Source organism: Ruditapes philippinarum, unplaced genomic scaffold (assembly GCF_026571515.1).
Source record: "Ruditapes philippinarum isolate M1 unplaced genomic scaffold, ASM2657151v2 ctg1406_1_1_1_1, whole genome shotgun sequence".
Lineage (NCBI taxonomy): Eukaryota > Metazoa > Mollusca > Bivalvia > Venerida > Veneridae > Ruditapes > Ruditapes philippinarum.
This window is the reverse complement of record NW_026856946.1, coordinates 20,446-40,939: the sequence shown is the minus strand read 5'-3', so window position 1 is coordinate 40,939 and position 20,494 is coordinate 20,446. Positions and strand designations below refer to the sequence as shown.

The 20,494-nt window shown below is 32.5% G+C and overlaps 1 protein-coding gene across 1 annotated transcript; it reads left to right on the top strand.

The window, feature by feature from the left end:
• The first annotated feature begins 5,412 nt into the window (after positions 1-5,412).
• On the top strand, positions 5,413-19,961 carry LOC132748219 (uncharacterized). Its single transcript, XM_060737784.1, has 4 exons — positions 5,413-5,991; positions 11,152-11,443; positions 18,327-18,539; positions 19,669-19,961. The coding sequence occupies exons 1-4, from the start codon at positions 5,413-5,415 to the stop codon at positions 19,869-19,871; spliced, it is 1,287 nt and encodes a 428-aa protein (XP_060593767.1). The 3' UTR covers positions 19,872-19,961.
• The last annotated feature ends 533 nt before the right edge of the window (positions 19,962-20,494 follow it).

The following is a 20,494-nucleotide window of genomic DNA, read 5'->3' as shown; positions in this document are numbered from 1 at the left end:
TTACATTAAATTTGATCAAATCAGGATTGGCCATAAAAAATTTATAACATGGTAAAACAAGAAGGATTAGGGAAATGATCAGATTAAGGTCAGAAAATGGTCAGATTTAAGCAGAAAAGGGTTAAGATTTAGATCGGAAAATGGTCTGATTGAGGTCAGAAAATGACCAGAAACTGGTTAGATTTAGGTCGGAAAATACATGTAGTCAGATTGAGGTCGGAATATGGTTAGATAACGGTCAGATTTTCGTCGGAAAATGGTCAGATTTTGGTCAGAAAATGGTTAGATAATGGTTAGACTCTGAAGTCTCCATGACGTCAGATTATTACGTCAAAAAAACTTTCAAATCCAACCGTTTTTCCGACCGTCATCCGACGTCAGAACCTGACTTAAATCTGACGTCAGTGTGACGTCTTGTGTTTGCATTCTAAATACATGTAGCTCACTTTTCATGCATAAATGTTAAAAGTTCTGCTTTCACCAGTGTAAGGTTCCCGGTGCGTGAACGGTGACTCACACTTTTCCCCGAGGTCCATGAACAGGCCTGCGCTCAAGCAAATCTTGGTTACGTACTGGTCAGAAGCCAAAATCAAACAGAGCCTGCAGCATTTTTAAGTTTGCCGTTTTTGTTGTTCTTAAATCAAGGTTTTACATAAATATAATGAAACTTAAAAAAATCGCAATACTTCCATCTTAGTAAGAGATCATTTACTGTCGGTATCATCGTCGGATACCCACGGCCGAACCATTAACATTGATTGCATGTTATGTGACATGTTTATCAATCGTGGGTATCCGACGATGTGTCGGTATCAACATGTAAATATCTATCTCTTATACTTTTGAAACCTTAACGAACACGTCATTCATCATATAATCTGATCGTTACGATTTCGAAATAACACAAGTTGCTTTTGTCCGTTTCCCGTTGTGCCCTCCCGCGAAAAACCGGTAAATGAATAGAAAATAGCTCAAGGCGAAACAATGAACCGTAAATTTATGATCATGCTGATACGTTGTGTTTCCGAGACCTTTAAATTATTTATTGGATGGACGCAACACTTTTTACCAGTATTTTGGTAAAACGAGAAAACAAGAGTTGATAAATTGGTTCCTTGCCTTTTTCACACGAACAAAAAATCTCCAGGACTTAATATGATTTAAATCCCAAAAGTACAAGAAGGACAAAACACTTCCGATTAAATTTATATTTGGTAAACTAATTGAGGTGAACGTTTGCGTAATCAAAAACAAGAGTGATGAGGGAGGTAAACATTGTGATATTAGAACTATGTATACGTCCCTGCCAACTACCCCCCCCACACACACACACGCACACACACACACCACGCACCTCATTTAACTTGCCGAAAAATATAAATGTTTACAGTATAATAATAATAATAATAATAATAATAATAATAATAATAATAATAATAATAAATAATAATAGTAATAATAATAATAATATTAATAATAATAATAATTACGGAAGCCAATTGGTGCCATTTTGACTCAAGTGTTTTCAGATGTTCTAACTTCTGTAAAAATTAGGAAGTCAGAAAGTGTGTTCTATGGAATGCCGGTAGGGACATGCCACTTTGCTTATTTGCCAACTACTTAATTGCTTATTTGCTAATTGCTGATTTGCCAATTTGCTGATTTGCCAATTTGCTTATTTGCTAATTGCTTATTTGCTTATATACATAAATTTTTATGCTATTGTCAGGCGACACGTCCGAATCGCAAAGTTCTTGTTTGATATAAAATAACAAGTCTTTGTAGACTTTATTTCAAGCTCATGAACCTATATCATGTTATTATGTTTATAAAGTTTTGTTAATTATAATTTGTGACAATTATTATCAATCCATCATTACCTAGAATATAGGTAGAAAGACAGATGGATACATTTTAATCAATTTCGAAAAAAATAAATTCAGTTTCAGAAAGCAGTTGTTTTTTTTAATTATCTTGAGTTTCAGTTTTAGCTCCACTATTCAGAGAATAGGGATGCTATTCTACCCACCAAGGCATTGGTTTTCTTGGTAACTTGTTTTTCTGTCATATCTCTGTTACTTTTGCTGATTCATTCATCTTACTGCAACTTTGCATAAACTTACAAGCATGCATACAAAGTACATGAAGAAGCTGTGCCCGTTTATATACTGAATGTCAAGGTCATCAATGTATTGTACTACGAAGCCTTTGTTTTTCTGTCATATCTCTGTTACTATTGCTTATATCTAACTGTAACTTCACATAAGCATTAAATAGGCAGCATGCATACACAATATTCAAAGAGGCTTTGTCCATTATACCCTAGGTCATGATCATGGTCATGGTCACCTGATAGCATGTAAAATGTACAACATGAAGAAATGGAAAAGTGTGACCAAATTTCAAAAACATTGAACCAAAGCAAAATGTTGATGCACACACAGACATAAGTGATCTCAAAATCTCACAGAGCTAAAAACGCAGCCTATTGCTTAAGTGCAAAGACAATCACCCGTGTTAAGCATGCACCAAATGTATCATTCGTGATACTATGTGTTTGTACCACTACAATGAGGCCCTCTGTGACAAATCTGCTGAGAATAACGACATTTTATATGCCATAAAATAAGAAATAGTTTTGTTTTCAAGTTCTTTTATTTTCAATCTTTACCCAATAAATTTCACTTATATATGACTAATCAAGTGTTTATTATGCCATCAATCTCTGACTTAAGCTGCACAAACAGATCTATAGCTGCAACACATTATAAGGCATCCTCAAGCACAGATGCTGGCGGGTCAGACCCTGCCCCTAACGTGATACGCGTCTGTAAACACTATATCAAAACTATTTTAATATTTATTTAAATACGAATTGGACATTTGTTACAACGATAAAACCATTAAGTACTTTATTGAGACTTGGTGGTATATGGTATTTTTTCATACCGGTATATGTAAAAATTGCTTGAAAACCAGTTTTAGCGATGTCCAATTCGTGTTTAAATATTAAAATATTTTAGATAGAGTGTTTACAGGGGCACGTATCACGTTGGGGTACAGGATCCGACCCCAAGCGTCTGTGTTCTCAAGGACATGTCAGCCATCAGTTGTAGACATATATCTGCGTAGGCATCACTGCAACTAAATTCATTGACCAACAGTATTCTTGGAAAAACACTGAATTTACAAGAATACTGTTGGTAAAAGTTAACAGATCTGACTCAACTGGCTGTCTGTAGTCAGATTTTCCATATATTTCCGGCACAGTGTAAAGTATTTCTATTGCAAAAAAGCAAATTAGCAATTGGCAAATAAGCAAATACGTAAACCAGCGGTTAACAAATAAGCAAATTAGCAATTCAGCAATTGGCAAATAAGCAAATTTGTCGTTAAGCCTATCAGCCATTGGCAAATAAGCAAATCGGCAATCAGCAAATAAGCAATTCAGCAATTGGCAAATAAGCAAATTGGCATGTCCCTACCGGCATTCCATAGTGTTCTGATAAAATTGTCAAAACTAGTCCGTTTAAAACCTAGTTTACGTTTTTTGACAGTTATATAAAACAATTATCATTCAACATTTAAATTGCATTTAAAGCCAGTTGATAAATCAGGCAATGAGTGTGTTCCGGTAAACGACTGGTAGACTGGTGAAGTAACAGTGGCATGTCAGCAATCCACGCTTTATTTTTCATTTCCTTTCAGATAAAAATTCAGTAGAGTGCCTACATGGTCAATATTTTTTTTAAAGTTATATATTAACGTTTATTGACTATTGTTACTTATACCATTTTTCTTCTATTGTTTTGTTCTATCAATTAAATGGTCTGGATAATTTATCATAAAACAAAACAAAAATACAATAAATTGAGAAAATTGATTGTCTTTGATTAGTATGTTATAGCTCTATTGTTATATTACAGTAAACTGTTTTTTTTTCTAATCAAAACCTTTTATCTATGAACAGAATAAATTTTATTTATGGGAAGGTTTTTCTTCTTCTTTTATCTCAATGTTTTCACTAGTTTATTGGCAATAACTTGCAAATTTCTCTGATACAACACTTCACTTCAAATGAGACAACATTTCGGATTATACCACATCTGATGTTTTAAACCGTTCAAGTACTTGTGTTTTAGTGAAATCATTAAATACTATTTTAAGTTTTATGAATTACACCCAGTTAATCTCAGAACCAACAAGATGCACTGTTACATCAGCAACAGCAATTGATTTGATATTAGTATCCGACAACAGCAGGATCTCACAAAGTGGTGTAGTACCTATTGGAATTAGTGACCATTATTTAACCTTTTGTACAAGGAAATTAAGGAGCCTTGACAAAGATTCTACTGATCATAATACAGTAAATTTACGTTCAATGAAAAATTACAGCAAAGTTATCTTCCAGGAAAAATTATCAACTCTTGACTGGATGTCTATTCTATATTGTGATGATGTTATCAAAGCATGGTCTATTTTTAAAAAAATATTTTTGAGTGTTATTGATGAAATTGCTCCAGTGAAGCAAACACGCATGAAAACTCGAACAGAGCCTTGGATGAGCAGTGATTTACTTGATTTGATTCAACAGAGAGATAAACTTTGTGAAAAATTTAAAAAATCCCGTAGTGAAGAAGATTTCATACTTTATAAACTAATTAGAAATCAAGTGCAATATCAAATAAAAAAGTGTAAAACTGATTTTATCAAACAAAATATTGAAGACCACAGGACTGACTCGAAAAAGTTATGGAAAACATTAAAAGGTTTAGGTGTACCATCAAAAAAAGACTCTTCGTCTTCAAATATAGGTTTAAACATCAATAATAGTTTATGTTTTGATAAATTTTGTGTTGCTGAAAAATTTAATGAATTTTTTACGACTGTTGCTCAAAAGTTAGTTGAAAAACTTCCTACTAGTATGAATAATTTTGGAAGAAACTTTATATTATATTTTTATAGTAAAAAGGGTGTTGTACGTAACAGTTTTTCTTTATCTGTTGTTACTAAGGGAACTGTAATTAAGTACTTAAATAAACTAGGGGCCAATAAAGCTACAGGCTTGGATGGTATACCTGCGCGATTTATAAAGGATAGTGTTCACAACATTGCTGAACCCCTTACTCATATACTTAATTTGTCCATTATTACTGGTATTGTTCCAGATGATCTCAAGTCTGCCCGTGTTGTTCCATTGTATAAAAAAATAATAAGACTGAACCTGGTAATTATCGACCAGTGTCTATTTTAAGTGTAGTGTCCAAGGTCCTTGAGAGAATTATTTATGACCAAGTAGAGAGTTACTTATCAGAGAAAAACCTACTTTATACCCATCAGTCTGGTTTTAGACATAGATATTCTACTGACACTTGCCTTTTACACCTTACAGATTTCATTAAATTTGAAATGGATAAAGGTAATTATGTTGGTATGGTCCTTTTAGATTTACAAAAGGCGTTCGACACTGTCGATCATGATATTTTACTCATGAAACTTGATGCTATGGGGTTTTCTAGTGATGTTATTCACTGGTTTAGGTCTTACTTATCTAGCCATACACAAATGGTCAATGTCTCCGGTGTACTTTCATCTAGCGCCAATGTAACTTGTGGGGTACCCCAAGGTTCGATCCTTGGCCCTCTCCTATTCTTGATTTATGTTAATGATATGGAGGCTGTGGTTCGTAATAAATTGCTTCTATATGCTGATGACTCAGGTATTTTAGTATCAGGTAAAGATATCCAGTATATTACCTCTCAGCTTACTGATGATCTCAGCAGTGTGAGTAAGTGGCTCACTGATAATAAACTTTCCTTACATCTTGGAAAGACAGAGTCTATTTTATTTGCGTCTAAACCAAGACTTAGGTCATGCAATCAACTAAATATTGTATGTAATGGCACTACAATAACATCCACCAAATCTGTTAAATACTTAGGTGCTGACCTAGATCAATGTCTATCTGGTGAGTCTATAGCCAACCAGGTAATTAAGAAGGCCAATGCAAAACTTAAGTTTTTATATAGAAAAAGTTCATTTTTAAATAGGTATACTAAACAACTTTTAGTTTCTTCATTAATACAATGTCATTTTGATTATGCGTGTGCCTCCTGGTATTTAGGGTTGAGTCAAAATCTAAAAAATAGACTTCAGGCCACACAGAATAAGTTGGTGAGATTTATACTTAATCTCAGTCCCCGTACTCATATAGGGAGGGCTCATTTTGAGGAAGTTGGTTGGTTACCAGTACATCTGAGGGTAAATTACCTTATTCTTGGTCATGTACATAAGATACATAACAATAGTGCACCTATTTATTTAAATGAGCATTTTCAAATTGCAAATGAGGTACACTCTTACTCCACTCGATTTAGAGATAGTAACAGTTATTCTATTCCAAGAGTTAAGGGTTTCGGTAAGAAAACATTTGTATTTAATGGTTGTTAGGAATGGAACAGGTTACCAACACATCTTAGGTTCATAGCAAGTCGTGATAATTTTAAAAAATCTCTTCAGGAACATTTTATGCAATCAATATCTGTTTAGTCATTTTAATCTAGTCATCTTACCTAGATTTTATTTATATATTTTTTATGTTTAGTGCATATTTTAGTAGTACCTATTCATTGTCAAACATATCTGTCATAGTAATTATGATTATAATACATGTGTGATAAATTTTGTGATGGAAATACTTATGTGCAATAATTGATATGAAATTGTGATTGAATAATTTATGTGCAATACTTAATAATTAGTAAATATTTTGCCTTTCTGGTGTCATATGATCAATTCTAAGGACCACAATGGAAATAAGTCGGCTTATGCCTTCTTTTTGTGTCATCCTTGGTTTTGAATATATGGCATCAACACATGCACTTTCATGTTTACATGTATCTCTTGATGTTGACATTGAATTTGTAGTTGTTTTATGACATGTATTTTTTACCAGAATAAAACTATCTATCTATATCGGGTCATATTATGTTAATCGCAGCAAATTTACATGACAGTTGCAGACCCGGTTTGATTTGGTCTGATAAGCCTCAATAGCTTAGCTGCTACACTATAGAATAAATAGCTGCTAACTTTTTATGTCGTTTGACTTGTTTCTGTCGTGGTAGAAATTGAAAATGTTGAAACAATTGTCCGCCCAACCCATTTACTTTTGTTCTACACTTATTATCAATTTCATTTATCAGTTTGAAATGTCCTTGAATCAATTCTTACTACAGTAAATTAATATGGTACTGATATGAGTTATTTCTTGTGCTTATCTTAACTGCCAAAGAAACATCTTTTGTGCGTAGTTTTTGATTTGACCGATCGATCGATCGATTTATTTATTCATTTATTTATTTAAACAAGTGACCCCGACACAATGTGAATAACTTAATCACGGGGGTGGAACCCCATACGAATTTCAAAATTGTACATAATATAAAACTCATCAACATAGTAACGGATCATTAGCATAAAGCAATCAATATTTTTTTTGTGTGTATCATTCTGTAATAAAAGCTAATATTTGCAACATACAATAGTCGTACCAAGTCGATCTGGAATAACATCATCCATAAAAAGATAAAAAAAAACATTAAGCATTGATTATAACTATGTTTCGAAGTCCGTTACTCTTTCAAAAGTACACGTACGGTAGCTTCTATATTGTCACTAACGGTGATAATGAGGTTTGAGGAAGTACAAAATCATCATTGTCACCTTTTTCATTAAAATTATTCCGAATTATTTCATCCATTAGTACAATGATAGTATTAGGCATGGATCGTTGTCGCCATAAAGTACCTTTATTTTTTGCCAATATTCAATTCAAAGAACGATAAGGAAAGACAACATGTACCGTATAATGCAAATTTTTATCCAATAAGGTGATAAGTTCAATTACTTTTGCGAACGAATTTAGTTGCAAAAATTGGTTTATAAATATTAAATATTTCAATTATTAAACATTACAGTCATAACATTTTGTTAATGATATCATAAAACTTTTATCAAATATTTCTGGCATAACATGAATGTAGTCTTGACATTTGGCGAGGTAGATATCCAGAATCATTTCACATGAGATGACTACAATGGAGGCTAAGTATATGACAGATTCCTGTTTCAACAGTAAGATTCATTTACTTTATCTTCCCTAGGAACCGAACCATTTTCCCTTAAAGTACACAATAAGGCTTTAAATACAAATATGATTGATATTTATTTAAGGAGTAAAATGGGAAGGGGTATAATGTATATTTATAAGTACTTTTTGAAAGGTTTTGAATTATGTACCAAATAAAAGATGATGTTTGTTTCCCAAATGTGTTTGTACGAACAAATTACATCTAATGTCAGTAATTTCAAAACGTAAAATAACATTGACATTGATTGCATATAAAACATCTTTTCAAAATAGCATAAATCAAAATCAATTTAGTCAACTTTTGAAGATGATAATGACTCACCAAATGGCACTGCATGAATTGGTAACTATCGAGGAACTATAGAAGGGGCAAACAATATTTCTATTTTTCTTTAATTGTATTGCAAATTTACAAAAATAATTCAAAATTGTAAAACTTTTCGTTCAATTTCCCGAAAATTACTTCCTCATACGAAAGTTTAACGGAAACCACCATATCTTTTTCTTACTGATACATATGTTGGCGAACCATATAGAGATGGTCCCCCGTGTATTAGATTCCTTAAATGTACGTATGCAAATCGTTAAATTGTATTTAAGTTAAATTTAAAAAAAATTTGCAAACGACGTGCCTCAGTATTTTCAATTCAGTAATATAAATATATGTATCAATGGCGATGGAGTTATTTGACTTTCAATGAAGGTCAATGCGCAAAAGTACATAAACAAAGCAAGTCACTCATGCAATAGTTTACAAGGTTGTAGTGGACAATGTAAACACTGCGTTCCAATAATAGTACTGTCATCGTTCAATGGCGTCCTTTTGTTTCATCAACTAGTCTGTCAATATTTAATTGATATTTTAAATAATTTAGTATATTTAAGCCGGATCTTACATACCAACCTTTGTATAAATGTGCTCGCATCATTATAAAAGTGCCACTGGACAAAAGTACAAGCACTTTAACAGAATAATTTTACAAATATTGTTCAACCATATAAAAACAATAAAAACAATTTTCTTTTGTCGCTAACATACAAAACTTCGATGATGAACAATTTCGAGATCTTTATCAAGTTCATTTACACCATATTATACATATTGCTCTTTGTAATTGACTGTGTGGTGTGCCAAACTGGAGGTAAGTTAATATTATTTTCCTTTTTGCATTTTTAATTTTAGTTTGCATACGTTTAATTATAAACATGAAGAAAAAGGCAATTGTACATAATTTTAAAGTAAAAAAAGAAATTAAAATCTTTGATTGAACGGCCTTTTACTTTTTGTTTCAATTTGTTTCAAATTTTGAAATTTTGAATTTTGAAATGAAAATATTCAAGTACATGACCGCTTTAATACTTATTTTGCAACTGAATGCTCTTCATATACAGAACACTTCAAGGACAGGGTTTTTAATAAATGAGTTAGCTGACATTGAAATAAAAAGAAGAGACAAAAAGATTTATAAGGCTAACTGAAAATAACGAATGGTTGGTGATTTATATATGCATGTTGTTAATTGTTGTCGTTATCGTTTGTTATTTTGTCGTTTAGGTTCGTGTAACTTTTAAATACTTTTCGTGGACCCCGGGAGATGCTTTGGTAGTTTAGAGCGGAGGAAGGTGGTCTAGTACTGGTGTAACTCTCCAGGAACGATGGTTAGGAAACTACCCGCCTATATGACTGAAATACTGTTGTTTCAAGTTTTCAAGTTTTATATAGTTTCAGCATATAACAAAACAACTAGTTTCAAAAATATTTCAATGTTATTATCTTCAAGTATAACTGAAACATCATTATTACATAACATGTAATTTTCTAAGTCATTTAGGTACAGAGAAAAAATTAACGGTGACAAATTTTCTCCTTGTCTTAAGCCCCTATAATAACCAAAAAAAATTGAAAATTTGCCATTTACAGATACACATGACTTGATTTCACTGTACATATTCTTTATTACATTTAAAATCTTTACAGAAATATTATATTTGACAAGTTTACACCAAACGCCTGCTCTCCATACAGAGTCAAAGGCTTTTTGAAAGTCAATAAAAGCACAAAAATGTTTTGTTTTCTTATGTTTAAGGTAATCTGTTAACATGTGGAGAATAAAAATATTATCAACAGTTGAATGATGCTTCCTAAATCCAGCTTGGTTTGAATTTAATAAATTATAACTTTCTAAATATTTTGTCAAACTTTCATTTAGTATACTTGTAAATAATTTCCCTATACAACTAAGCAATGTAATAGGTCTATAGTTTTCAGGCATTTCAATATTACTTTTATTTTTATAGATTGGTACAATACATCATGTCAACCAAAAATCTGGCAAAACCAGTGTTTAGAATACAGTTAAACAATTTGTGATAAAGTGGTATAAGTAAAGTACTGCTTCCCTTAATATATTCAGGAAACACTTACGGGTGTCGGGAATATACTTTGAGTACATGCAATTACAACTTAATTGAATATTGGGTTACAGAACAGTGTAACTTAGAAAAATGAAGCACATTTCATGAATTTCAGAGAGAAATCTTGAAATCTCCTTGATCATTGTAAAGTAAGTACAGTAACGGAAAGGATCATTCTAAATCGAACATTCTAGAATTTATAAATTAATATATCGGAATCAAATTTTCCAGTTCAGAGGTTGTTTACATTTAACGGTTAATTATTATAAACACAAGCCCGCCGGGCGTGTTTTGCGCACTATTTTGTAAGCGTCTGTAGGTGGCAAAGGATTATATCTTCTAAGCTTTTGTGATACACAATGGCCAGAGATTATTTAAATTGTTTTAATTCTGCAATATCTGTACTTAATGTTTTCAGGCAGTTTTAATATACTACAATTACTCTTGTTAGTAATACCAACTGTATTATGATGCCAAAAGGTTTACTTTTATGTTAAATTTTTCTATTGCTTTTGGCACTTTCATTGAATGAGACTGTCGGAATAGTGATCGAGATTTTGAATATCTGAAAACTCGACTATTTCTCGGGAGTTAGGGACTTTCTTACAATTTTACTGGGAATAGATACTTCTATTTCAGCGGCTACAGTAGTATCAAACGTTGCTTTAGGTAAAAATGCCTACCAAAGCACGAGTGAGTACAGTAACGAAGGTGGGGCACATCTAGCGGTAGATGGGAACTTCAATCCATACTGGAGTGGTAAATCGTGCTCGCATACATCTTCGGAGTTCGGAGCTTACTGGGAGGTTGATTTAGGTGATGTCTACGTTGTTGAATCCGTCAGTTTATACAACAGGCTGGACGCTTGTTGCAGTGAGTGTCTTGAGTATTTTCTTGTATTTTTCTTGCACTGTATCCTTCAAATAAAATCGTCTTTTAACTATGAACCTTGAATGATGTGGCTATAGACATTGGTTTAAACATATCTATTTAAGCTCGATTGCGAAACAAGTTCTTGCAGCTTATATTAATCACTTTCGAGTCCACTTGACTTCCTGGAAACAACCAGTACTGGTGTCATATGAAGATACATGGTCGTGACCCGATTAATGCTCGAACCCAATGATCCTTGGGTTGAGAGGCAAACACCTTAACCACTAGGCCACCGCTCCCCTGACAACTAGGCCACCGCCCCTTGCCACTTTAGACATGTGACTGGATTTGCTTTAAATAACTTCATTTAATTATATTGATGAAATTTCATGTATGTGTAGAATACACGTTTCATGTACATGTATGTATATTTTGATATCTGATATATCTATGGAAGCGCAAAGATCACATACAGATTTATTGTCTTCCTTTTTGAACACAAGTATAAAATTAATGATAAAAAACTTAAAACAAATAAAATACAAACGAACTAAAATGTCTCGTTACGGAACGAAATCATTAAAAAATAACCTCAACATCAAATCAACTTGCGGTCATGAGAAATTAAAAAAAAAATAAAAACTCAGCTTTATTAGAAAAAAATGAACAAACAATAGGCCTATGTATGTCATCACTGTTCCGACATTCTGTCTGACTGAAATGAAATTTGTATTTTGTAAAATGACGTAATACATTAAGGTTGCCTTTGAAATTCTTAAAGTAAAACGCTGCCCAATACGCCAACCTTGAACTGTTGCCGTCGTTAGTCTGCTTTTACAACAATAACAGTTACATATTATCCCCCGCCGAAAAGGCGGTGGGGGATATAGAAATAGTCTCCGTCCGTCTGTCCGTCGTTCTTCTGTCCGTCCTTCCGTCCAACATTTTGTCCGGAGCATATGTCAAAAAGTGTTAGACGTATCAACTTGAATCTTCATAGGTGTATAGATCTCATTGAGGAGGAGCGCAGCACACAAGAATGATAACATATGATTATCCTGCATTATTTTTCAGTAATTGCCCTTTGTTCTGGGACAGGACACTCATAAGCTTTCATAGCTTTCTGACTGTATATATATTGTTCATTATAATGTAAATATACCGAATACAATATGTTTAAACCAATTGCCCTTTGTTATTTTTCATACTTAATTTTTGTCTAGAGCATAAATTAAAAAGCCTTTGAGATACCAACATGAAACTTCATAGGTGAATGGATCTCACTCAGGAGGTGTGCAGTGCACAAGAATGATAACAGTATCTTTCATAATTTTTGAGCTATTGCCCTTTGTTATTTTTCAAACTTATTTTTGCCCTGAAACCCTCTATATAATAAGGGGCTCACAATAACCTTACTATTGACCTTGAGAACTGAAAATAAGGGAACTGGCATTCACATAGGTTTCAAATTTGTAATCACTTTAGGCTTTTAAGCAGTGCTGTTTGGCTGATTGCTGCTCTAACAAAAATTCTTTCATATGCATAAAATAGATATGTAAAAGTGATAGTTCTAGGTTCAAAAGCAACATTATGATACAGTAAATATGGAGTAAAAATATGAAATTGATAGTTATTCATTTTCAGTAGATATTTCAGGATTTATAAGTTCCAAAATGGATTTTCTCTGTTTGATTTTTGGATGAATATCAGTGATTTTGAGATTATCCCTAAACACCTATATGGGATTTAACAACTGGATTATTATAGAGTGGTTATTTATAAAAACTTGATATTCATCTGTAAATATGAGTAATAACATTGAAAATCGGAGTAATATTAAAAACACACATAATAAAGAAGAACAATCAAAGGATCAGACAAGGTTTCTGACTAAATTAAAATTCTCAGGTGAAAAGTCAGGTCCTAAGCCTCCAGCAAAGAGATTTCAACCGGATTATAGTAACAGTACTGCTAGTGACACGAGTTCTAGAAATATAAGTGTATTAACTAACACAACTACGGAGGACCTTGAGAGTATACAAGTACAGCTAGAGGTTATGACAAGTACAAAAAGTGACTTAAGGGGTGATCTCAAAAGTGTGTTGAAAAAAATGAAACAGAGGAATTAATTAAGAACATTATGTCATCTTAAGAACAAAAACTGATTGAAAAAACTGATAGTGCCCTAAAGGATAGAACAAAGGTAATGAATGAAAGATTAGACTCTCTGGAATTTGAAATTGACCCATTCAAAGACAGACTTAAGGATTATGACAATAAAGCAAATCAGAAAATTAGAAAAAATAGAAGCGAATGTAAGCAGGAATTAGGATGTGAGTATAGAGGCCAGCAACAGATCAAACTACAACGAACAATTTTCCTGCAAGAACAGTGTGAAAATAATGGAGATACCAAAAGACAAGGATGAAGATATGGAGAAACTGGCAAACACTATAAAATCCGTCTTGCAAAAAGATGCTAATATAACACTGGACAATGAAGATATAGTGGCATTGCATAAAAGACCATCCAAGAAAGAAAATATAAGGCAAGTCTTAATAAGACTTAAGAGTAATAGTGTGAAGGCTACAATCATGAGGAAACGAAAACTGATGAATAAAAAAGACCATAAACTTGTGGATGATGTAACAAGACTAGACCATGGACTTATTAATAGGCTGATGCAACACCTTAACATTGAAGGCGCATGGTATTTCAATGGCTCTATGTATGGACTTACAACATACCATGAGCGTATCAGGTTTGATATATATGACAATATAAACAATACAATAGAGGAATTTAGAAACAGACAAAGAGGTGGTAGACCAGACCTAAAACAGAGGAAATGAAGGGAATGAAGACTTCAAAGGAACAGCAAGATCTTGTTTTTGTTTCTTTTAATTTCTATACTTTAAAACTAGCCTCAGGTACATTAACCAAAAGACATAAGTCAGTTTTAAATTGTTTAATAGATACAGACCAAACAGGATTTTTGAAAGGAAGATTTATAGGAGTGAATACACGATAAGTCTATGATATAATGAATAATTTAGAAGAACAAAGAATGCCAGGTCGGTTAGTAATGATTGACTTTGAAAAAAGCATTTGATACATTTTCCTTTAATTCTATAAATAAGACTTTTGAATTCTTTAATTTTGGCCCAATGTTTAGAAAATGGATCTGTCTTTTTATGCTGAAACTGCTGTTCAAATGAATGGATTTTTGTCTTTTTTTAAATAGGGCGTGGTTGTCATCAAGGAGACCCTATCAGTCCTTATATTTTATCTTATGTGCCGAAATATTAGCCATTAAATAAAATTTAAAAGTTATATATATCAACGGCACAGGGTATAAGATTTCGCAGTTTGCTGATGATACCTCTTTACGGTTAGATGGATCTGAGCAGTCTTTAAATTATACACTTGATATTTTACATGAATTTTCTATAATTTCTGGATTAAAAGTTAACTTTGAAAAAAACTTTTGTAATATGGATTGGCTCTTTAAAATATAGCATTAGATCAATAAAAACTAGGTGGAAATTAATTTGGGGTAGAACATCATTTAGATTACTTGGTATTAACTTTCATGTTGATTTAGAAAAAAATGATAGCATTGAATTATACTGAAAAGACAATAAATATAAAAAAAATATATCCAGTGTTGGAAAAGAAGGGTATTAAAACTACTGTTACTTCCTTCATTAACTAATTTGTTTAAGTCACTGCCAAATCCTAATTTTCAGATGTTAAAGGAATGAATAATATGTTTTATAATTTTGTTTGGCAAGGTCCGCCAAAGATTAAATCTTCTGTATTGGTGAATGAATATGTAAATGGTGGTCTTAAAATGATTGATGTATGTGCCTACATGAAAAGTTTAAAACTTTCATGGTTAAGAAGAATTGTATCATCTGATATTATGAAGCTGTTTAATTGTGGAAACTTATAAAAAAGAATATAATATATAATACATGTAGTTTGGAAAATTCATTTTGGAAATATGTTTTAGGTGCTTATATTGAATTTGTAGAGAAATATTACCCATTATTTCTATGGAAATGTTGTTAGAAATGCCTCTGTTCTATAACCAAAATATTTTGATGGATAGAAAACCTATTTTCATAAAAACATTGTATGATATAGGCATAAGGTTTATCAAAGATATAATGAATGTGAATGGTATTTTCCTTGAAACGACTGAATTGGAAGCAAGATCAGGTATTAAAATTAACTTTATTTACTACGAATTAGTCATCTGTGCTGTCAAGAAATACAGAAGTATATTAAGTTGAAAGTTATGTGATAATTATGAAATTGCATCCTATTCTCACATTATGTTATGTTATATGTGAGAATGTATATAGTAGAGCAGATTTTTTAGAAAACTTTACTCCCCTCGTCATAGGTATATTGGGGTCGATGCCATTCCCCTGCATACCTTACAAAGATTCTATACTTTATTGTGTTTAAGGTACATCAGACATGTATAATATATACCTAAAAATGATGATATTCCAATGGAATACTTGCTTTCAAATACATGTAAGTCAATATGACTGGAATTAAGTACATAGCTGTTTTTTTTTTTTTTTTTTTTTTTTTTTAAATTACCAATGATTCTTACTTGCTATGGTTTCAGACAAGACTAACACATAGAATATTAGCTACTAATATCTTCTTTTGGAAATGAATATGTCAGATACAAGTATGTGTACTTTTGTAAATCATAACATGAAACATTGTTACACCTATTTTGGGAATGCTTATTTTTTAAACTATTGATTACAGAAATTATTAAAATTGTAAGGAAACATGGTGCTTTATTTGATATTGATTGTCAAACTTTTATATTAGGAAATACAAAAAAGAGCCAGTCAAAGTACAATTTCCTATGTCTAGAGATAAAATGCAAGAGAAAATTACTTTACCAATATAGATGTATTAGTTAGAAGTTTTAAATTAGCCTCTTCAATTATTGATGCATGTGCAACAATAACAAAAGATAACATAATGAATTGGACAATTGTTTAAAAATCATTTAATAATGTTTTGAAGTAAAGTAAATTTATAATTAATTAATATACATCAATTGCCTTTTGTTAAAAATTTGGGTATAAGTAATACTTACGTTTCCAGAACCAGAAAGTTCAGTTTTGTCAATTTTATTACTGTTTAAAACAATATTTAAACGTAAATTTTCCTGAAACGTCATATTGAAAGGTGGACACACTTAACAATTGCACAACCAAATAAATTGACCATGACGCACGTTTAGGCAAAATGGTTGTCTATTGTTACAAAAGGTTGACAATGACCCACGTTTAGGTAAAATGGTTGTCTATATTGATACAGAAGGTTGACAATGACCCACGTTTAGGTGAAATGGTTGTCTATTGTTACAAAAAGTTAACAATGACCCACTTTTAGGTAAAATGGTTGTCTATTGTTACAAAAGGTTGACAATGACCCACTTTTAGGTAAAATGGTTGTCTATATTGATGCAGGAGGTTGACAGTGACGCACGTTTAGGCAAAATGGTTGTCTATATTGATACAAAAGGTTGAAAAATACCCATGTTTAGGTAAAATGGTTGTCTATTGTTACAAAAGGTTGACAATGACCCACTTTTAGGTAAAATGGTTGTCTATATTGATGCAGGAGGTTGACAGTGACGCACGTTTAGGCAAAATGGTTGTCTATATTGATACAGAAGGTTGAAAAATACCCACGTTTAGGTAAAATGGTTGTCTATTGTTACAAAAGGTTGACAATGACCAACTTTTAGGTAAAATGGTTGTCTATTGTTACAAAAGGTTGACAATGACCCACTTTTAGGTAAAATGGTTGTCTATATTGATGCAGGAGGTTGACAGTGACGCACGTTTAGGCAAAATGGTTGTCTATATTGATACAGAAGGTTGAAAAATACCCACGTTTAGGTAAAATGGTTGTCTATTGTTACAAAAGGTTGACAATGACCCACTTTTAGGTAAAATGGTTGTCTATATTGATACAAAAGGTTGACAATGACCCACGTTTAGGTAAAATGGTTGTCTTTTGATACAAAAGGTTGACAATGATATGATCCACGGTTAGGTAAAATGGTTGTCTATATTGATACAGAAGGTCGACAATGACCAACTTTTAGGTAAAATGGTTGTCTACTGTTACAGACGGTTGGCAATGACCCACGTTTAGGCAAAATGGTTGTCTATTGATACAAAAGGTTGACAATGACCCACTTTTAGGTAAAATGGTTATCTATTGTTACAGACGGTTGACAATGACCCACGTTTAGGTAAAATGGTTGTCTATTGATACGTTACAGACGGTTGACAATGACCCACTTTTAGGTAAAATGGTTGTATATTGTTACAGACGGCTGACAATGATCCACGTTTAGGTAAAATGGTTGTCCTTTGAAACAAAAGGTTGACAATGACCCACTTTTAGGTAAAATGGTTGTCTATTGTTACAGATGGTTGACAATGACCCACTTTTAGGTAAAATGGTTGTCTATTGTTACAGACGGTTGACAATGATCAACGTTTAGGTAAAATGGTTGTCCATTGATACAAAAGGTTGACAATGACCCACTTTTAGGTAAATTGGTTGTCTATTGTTACAGACGGTTGACAATGACCCATTTTTAGATAAAATGGTTGTCTATTGTTACAGACGGTTGACAATGATCCACGTTGAGGTAGAATGGTTGTCTATTGATACAAAAGGTTGACAATGACCCACTTTTAGGTAAAATGGTTGTCTATTGATACAGAAGGGTGACAATGACCCACTTTTAGGTAATATGGTTGTGTTCTGATACAGAAGGTTGACCATGACCTACTTTAGCTAAAATGGTTGTCTATTGTTACAGATGAAAATCTTGTTGGAGCCGAGGTACACATTGGATTGACAAGAGACACGTATAGAGTTGTAGGTTATAAAACAGGATCCATCTACATATCACATACGTTCGAAATATCACCTCCAGTTTATACTAGATGGGTCCGAATTACAAGGAACCCTGATATCAAAAAACCTTTGGTCCTCTGTGAAGTAGCAGTGAATGGCTCTAAGTCAAGCTCTGGTATTTTTTTTTTTGTATTTTAGTATTTTATTCATATCATTAAATTGTGTCTCAGCAGGAAGTGAACCGAACCTTCGAAGTTTATGTGTTTTTTTAATTTTTAAGAAATCTTCGATATTTATTCGTTGCTACTGAGTTGCTCTTATAGCAATCGGAACATCATCGGCTATTATCTATAATTATCCGAAGACTGACGGAAAGGGCCGAAAAGTTGCGATTGGCTCTTATAGTAGATAGATGTATATATTTACAGGTAGCTTCATTCCGTTTAAAACACCCACAAAAACAAAATGTTGTGAAACATATGTAAAAACATGGTAAAAAAAGAAAACAGGAAATTAAACCCCTAACAATGACATTATACTTGAGATGACAGATAATAGAGAACTAAATCTCTTGTTTTCATTGTGGTCCGTAAATACTGATGGCTTATTGTACTGACATATAGATGCCTAAATTGAACATTTAAGTCCCAAATTAAAAAAAGAAGATAAAAGTATACATATAATTTTGTTAATTAAAATACATTGAACAGAAATATTATGAGGCTATGTATCGAAGTGATACATTTGAAGAAAATGTCTTTAACTGACAATTTAAATTAAACAACTAAGTGTTGGGCATTGAAGAAGAGGGTAACATGTTTCACAGAAAATTCATCAATTATATGCGAGCGATTTGCAATTATTTACAATGGTCTCAGTATAAGTTTCTAGCGTTCAACTTTTTAAAAGTTATGTCGCTCTTCTTTTGAGAACACAATTAAAATAATGCAAAAAATGGGATTTTACAGTTTCACAATTTATGGGGCAAACATGTTTCTTTGCTGCCTAATCAAGACTAATGTTTTATCATCAATATTTTGGCTTGATCCACTCAATACTAAATCCTCTGCCTGTTTTATGTTTCCGTTACACTTAAACATATGTATGTAAGTATTCTGGTCGTATGGAATAAAACCTTGTCATGGACAAGTCGTTGTTTTCTTGAGCAAGAAACTTTACACACTTTGCCCGGGAACGGATTCAAAATTGTGATTATTAGCTTATAGCTTTCTACGCAATCCAACTAAAATAAATTCTGTATAAACCAAGTATGTCGGTAAAAAGAATGTTTTTGTCTATTACAGGAAGCTTCGAACGGATTTCTGACGTGACAGGAACGGGAAATACTCTTGAAACGAAGTTTGCCAGGTCTATAGAACATTGTTGTTACATTTGTTTCATCACTCAAGACTGTTTGGCAGTTACAATGGACAATTCTCAATGTTCTTTACTTGACTCAGATAATTACAAGAGTGAATTAGGACAAACGATTTATGTTATCAAGTAATTGCGTAAAAGTGATGGCAGAAAAATTGCGGCCATACTGCATGCTGAATCCCATTTTTTAAATTTTCTGATAACTTAACAGAATAAAGAAATTGAAGAAAAAAATAAAGTATTTAATGCAGTCAATTGATGGTAGCGTATAATTATGCTAGGACCTGGTTTACTGAAACACGTATCTGGTTTACTGATACACGTATCTGGGTTACTGATACACGTATCTGGGTTACTGATACACGTATCTGGGTTACTGATACACTTATCTGGGTTAATGATACACCTATCTGGGTTACTGATACACGTATCTGGGTTACTGATACACGTATCTGGGTTACTGATACACGTATTTGGGTTACTGATACACTGATTGATACATGTGTATTAGTAACCCAGCTATAGGATAAATTATAACTCTGTAATTGATATAAAACTCTCATTGTTTCGATGTCCTGGCGGGTATGCTTAAATCAATGTTGTATTTTGCCAGGAATCCTAAAACATATGTGTCTAATTTGTATAAAGACAGTGCTGACACGCTTGTAGTCATTAAAGTTTATCCTACTGTCATGGACATTAATATATTGTATCATAGTTTTGGGACCTTTCTGTTGAAAAAGTGTCAGAGTT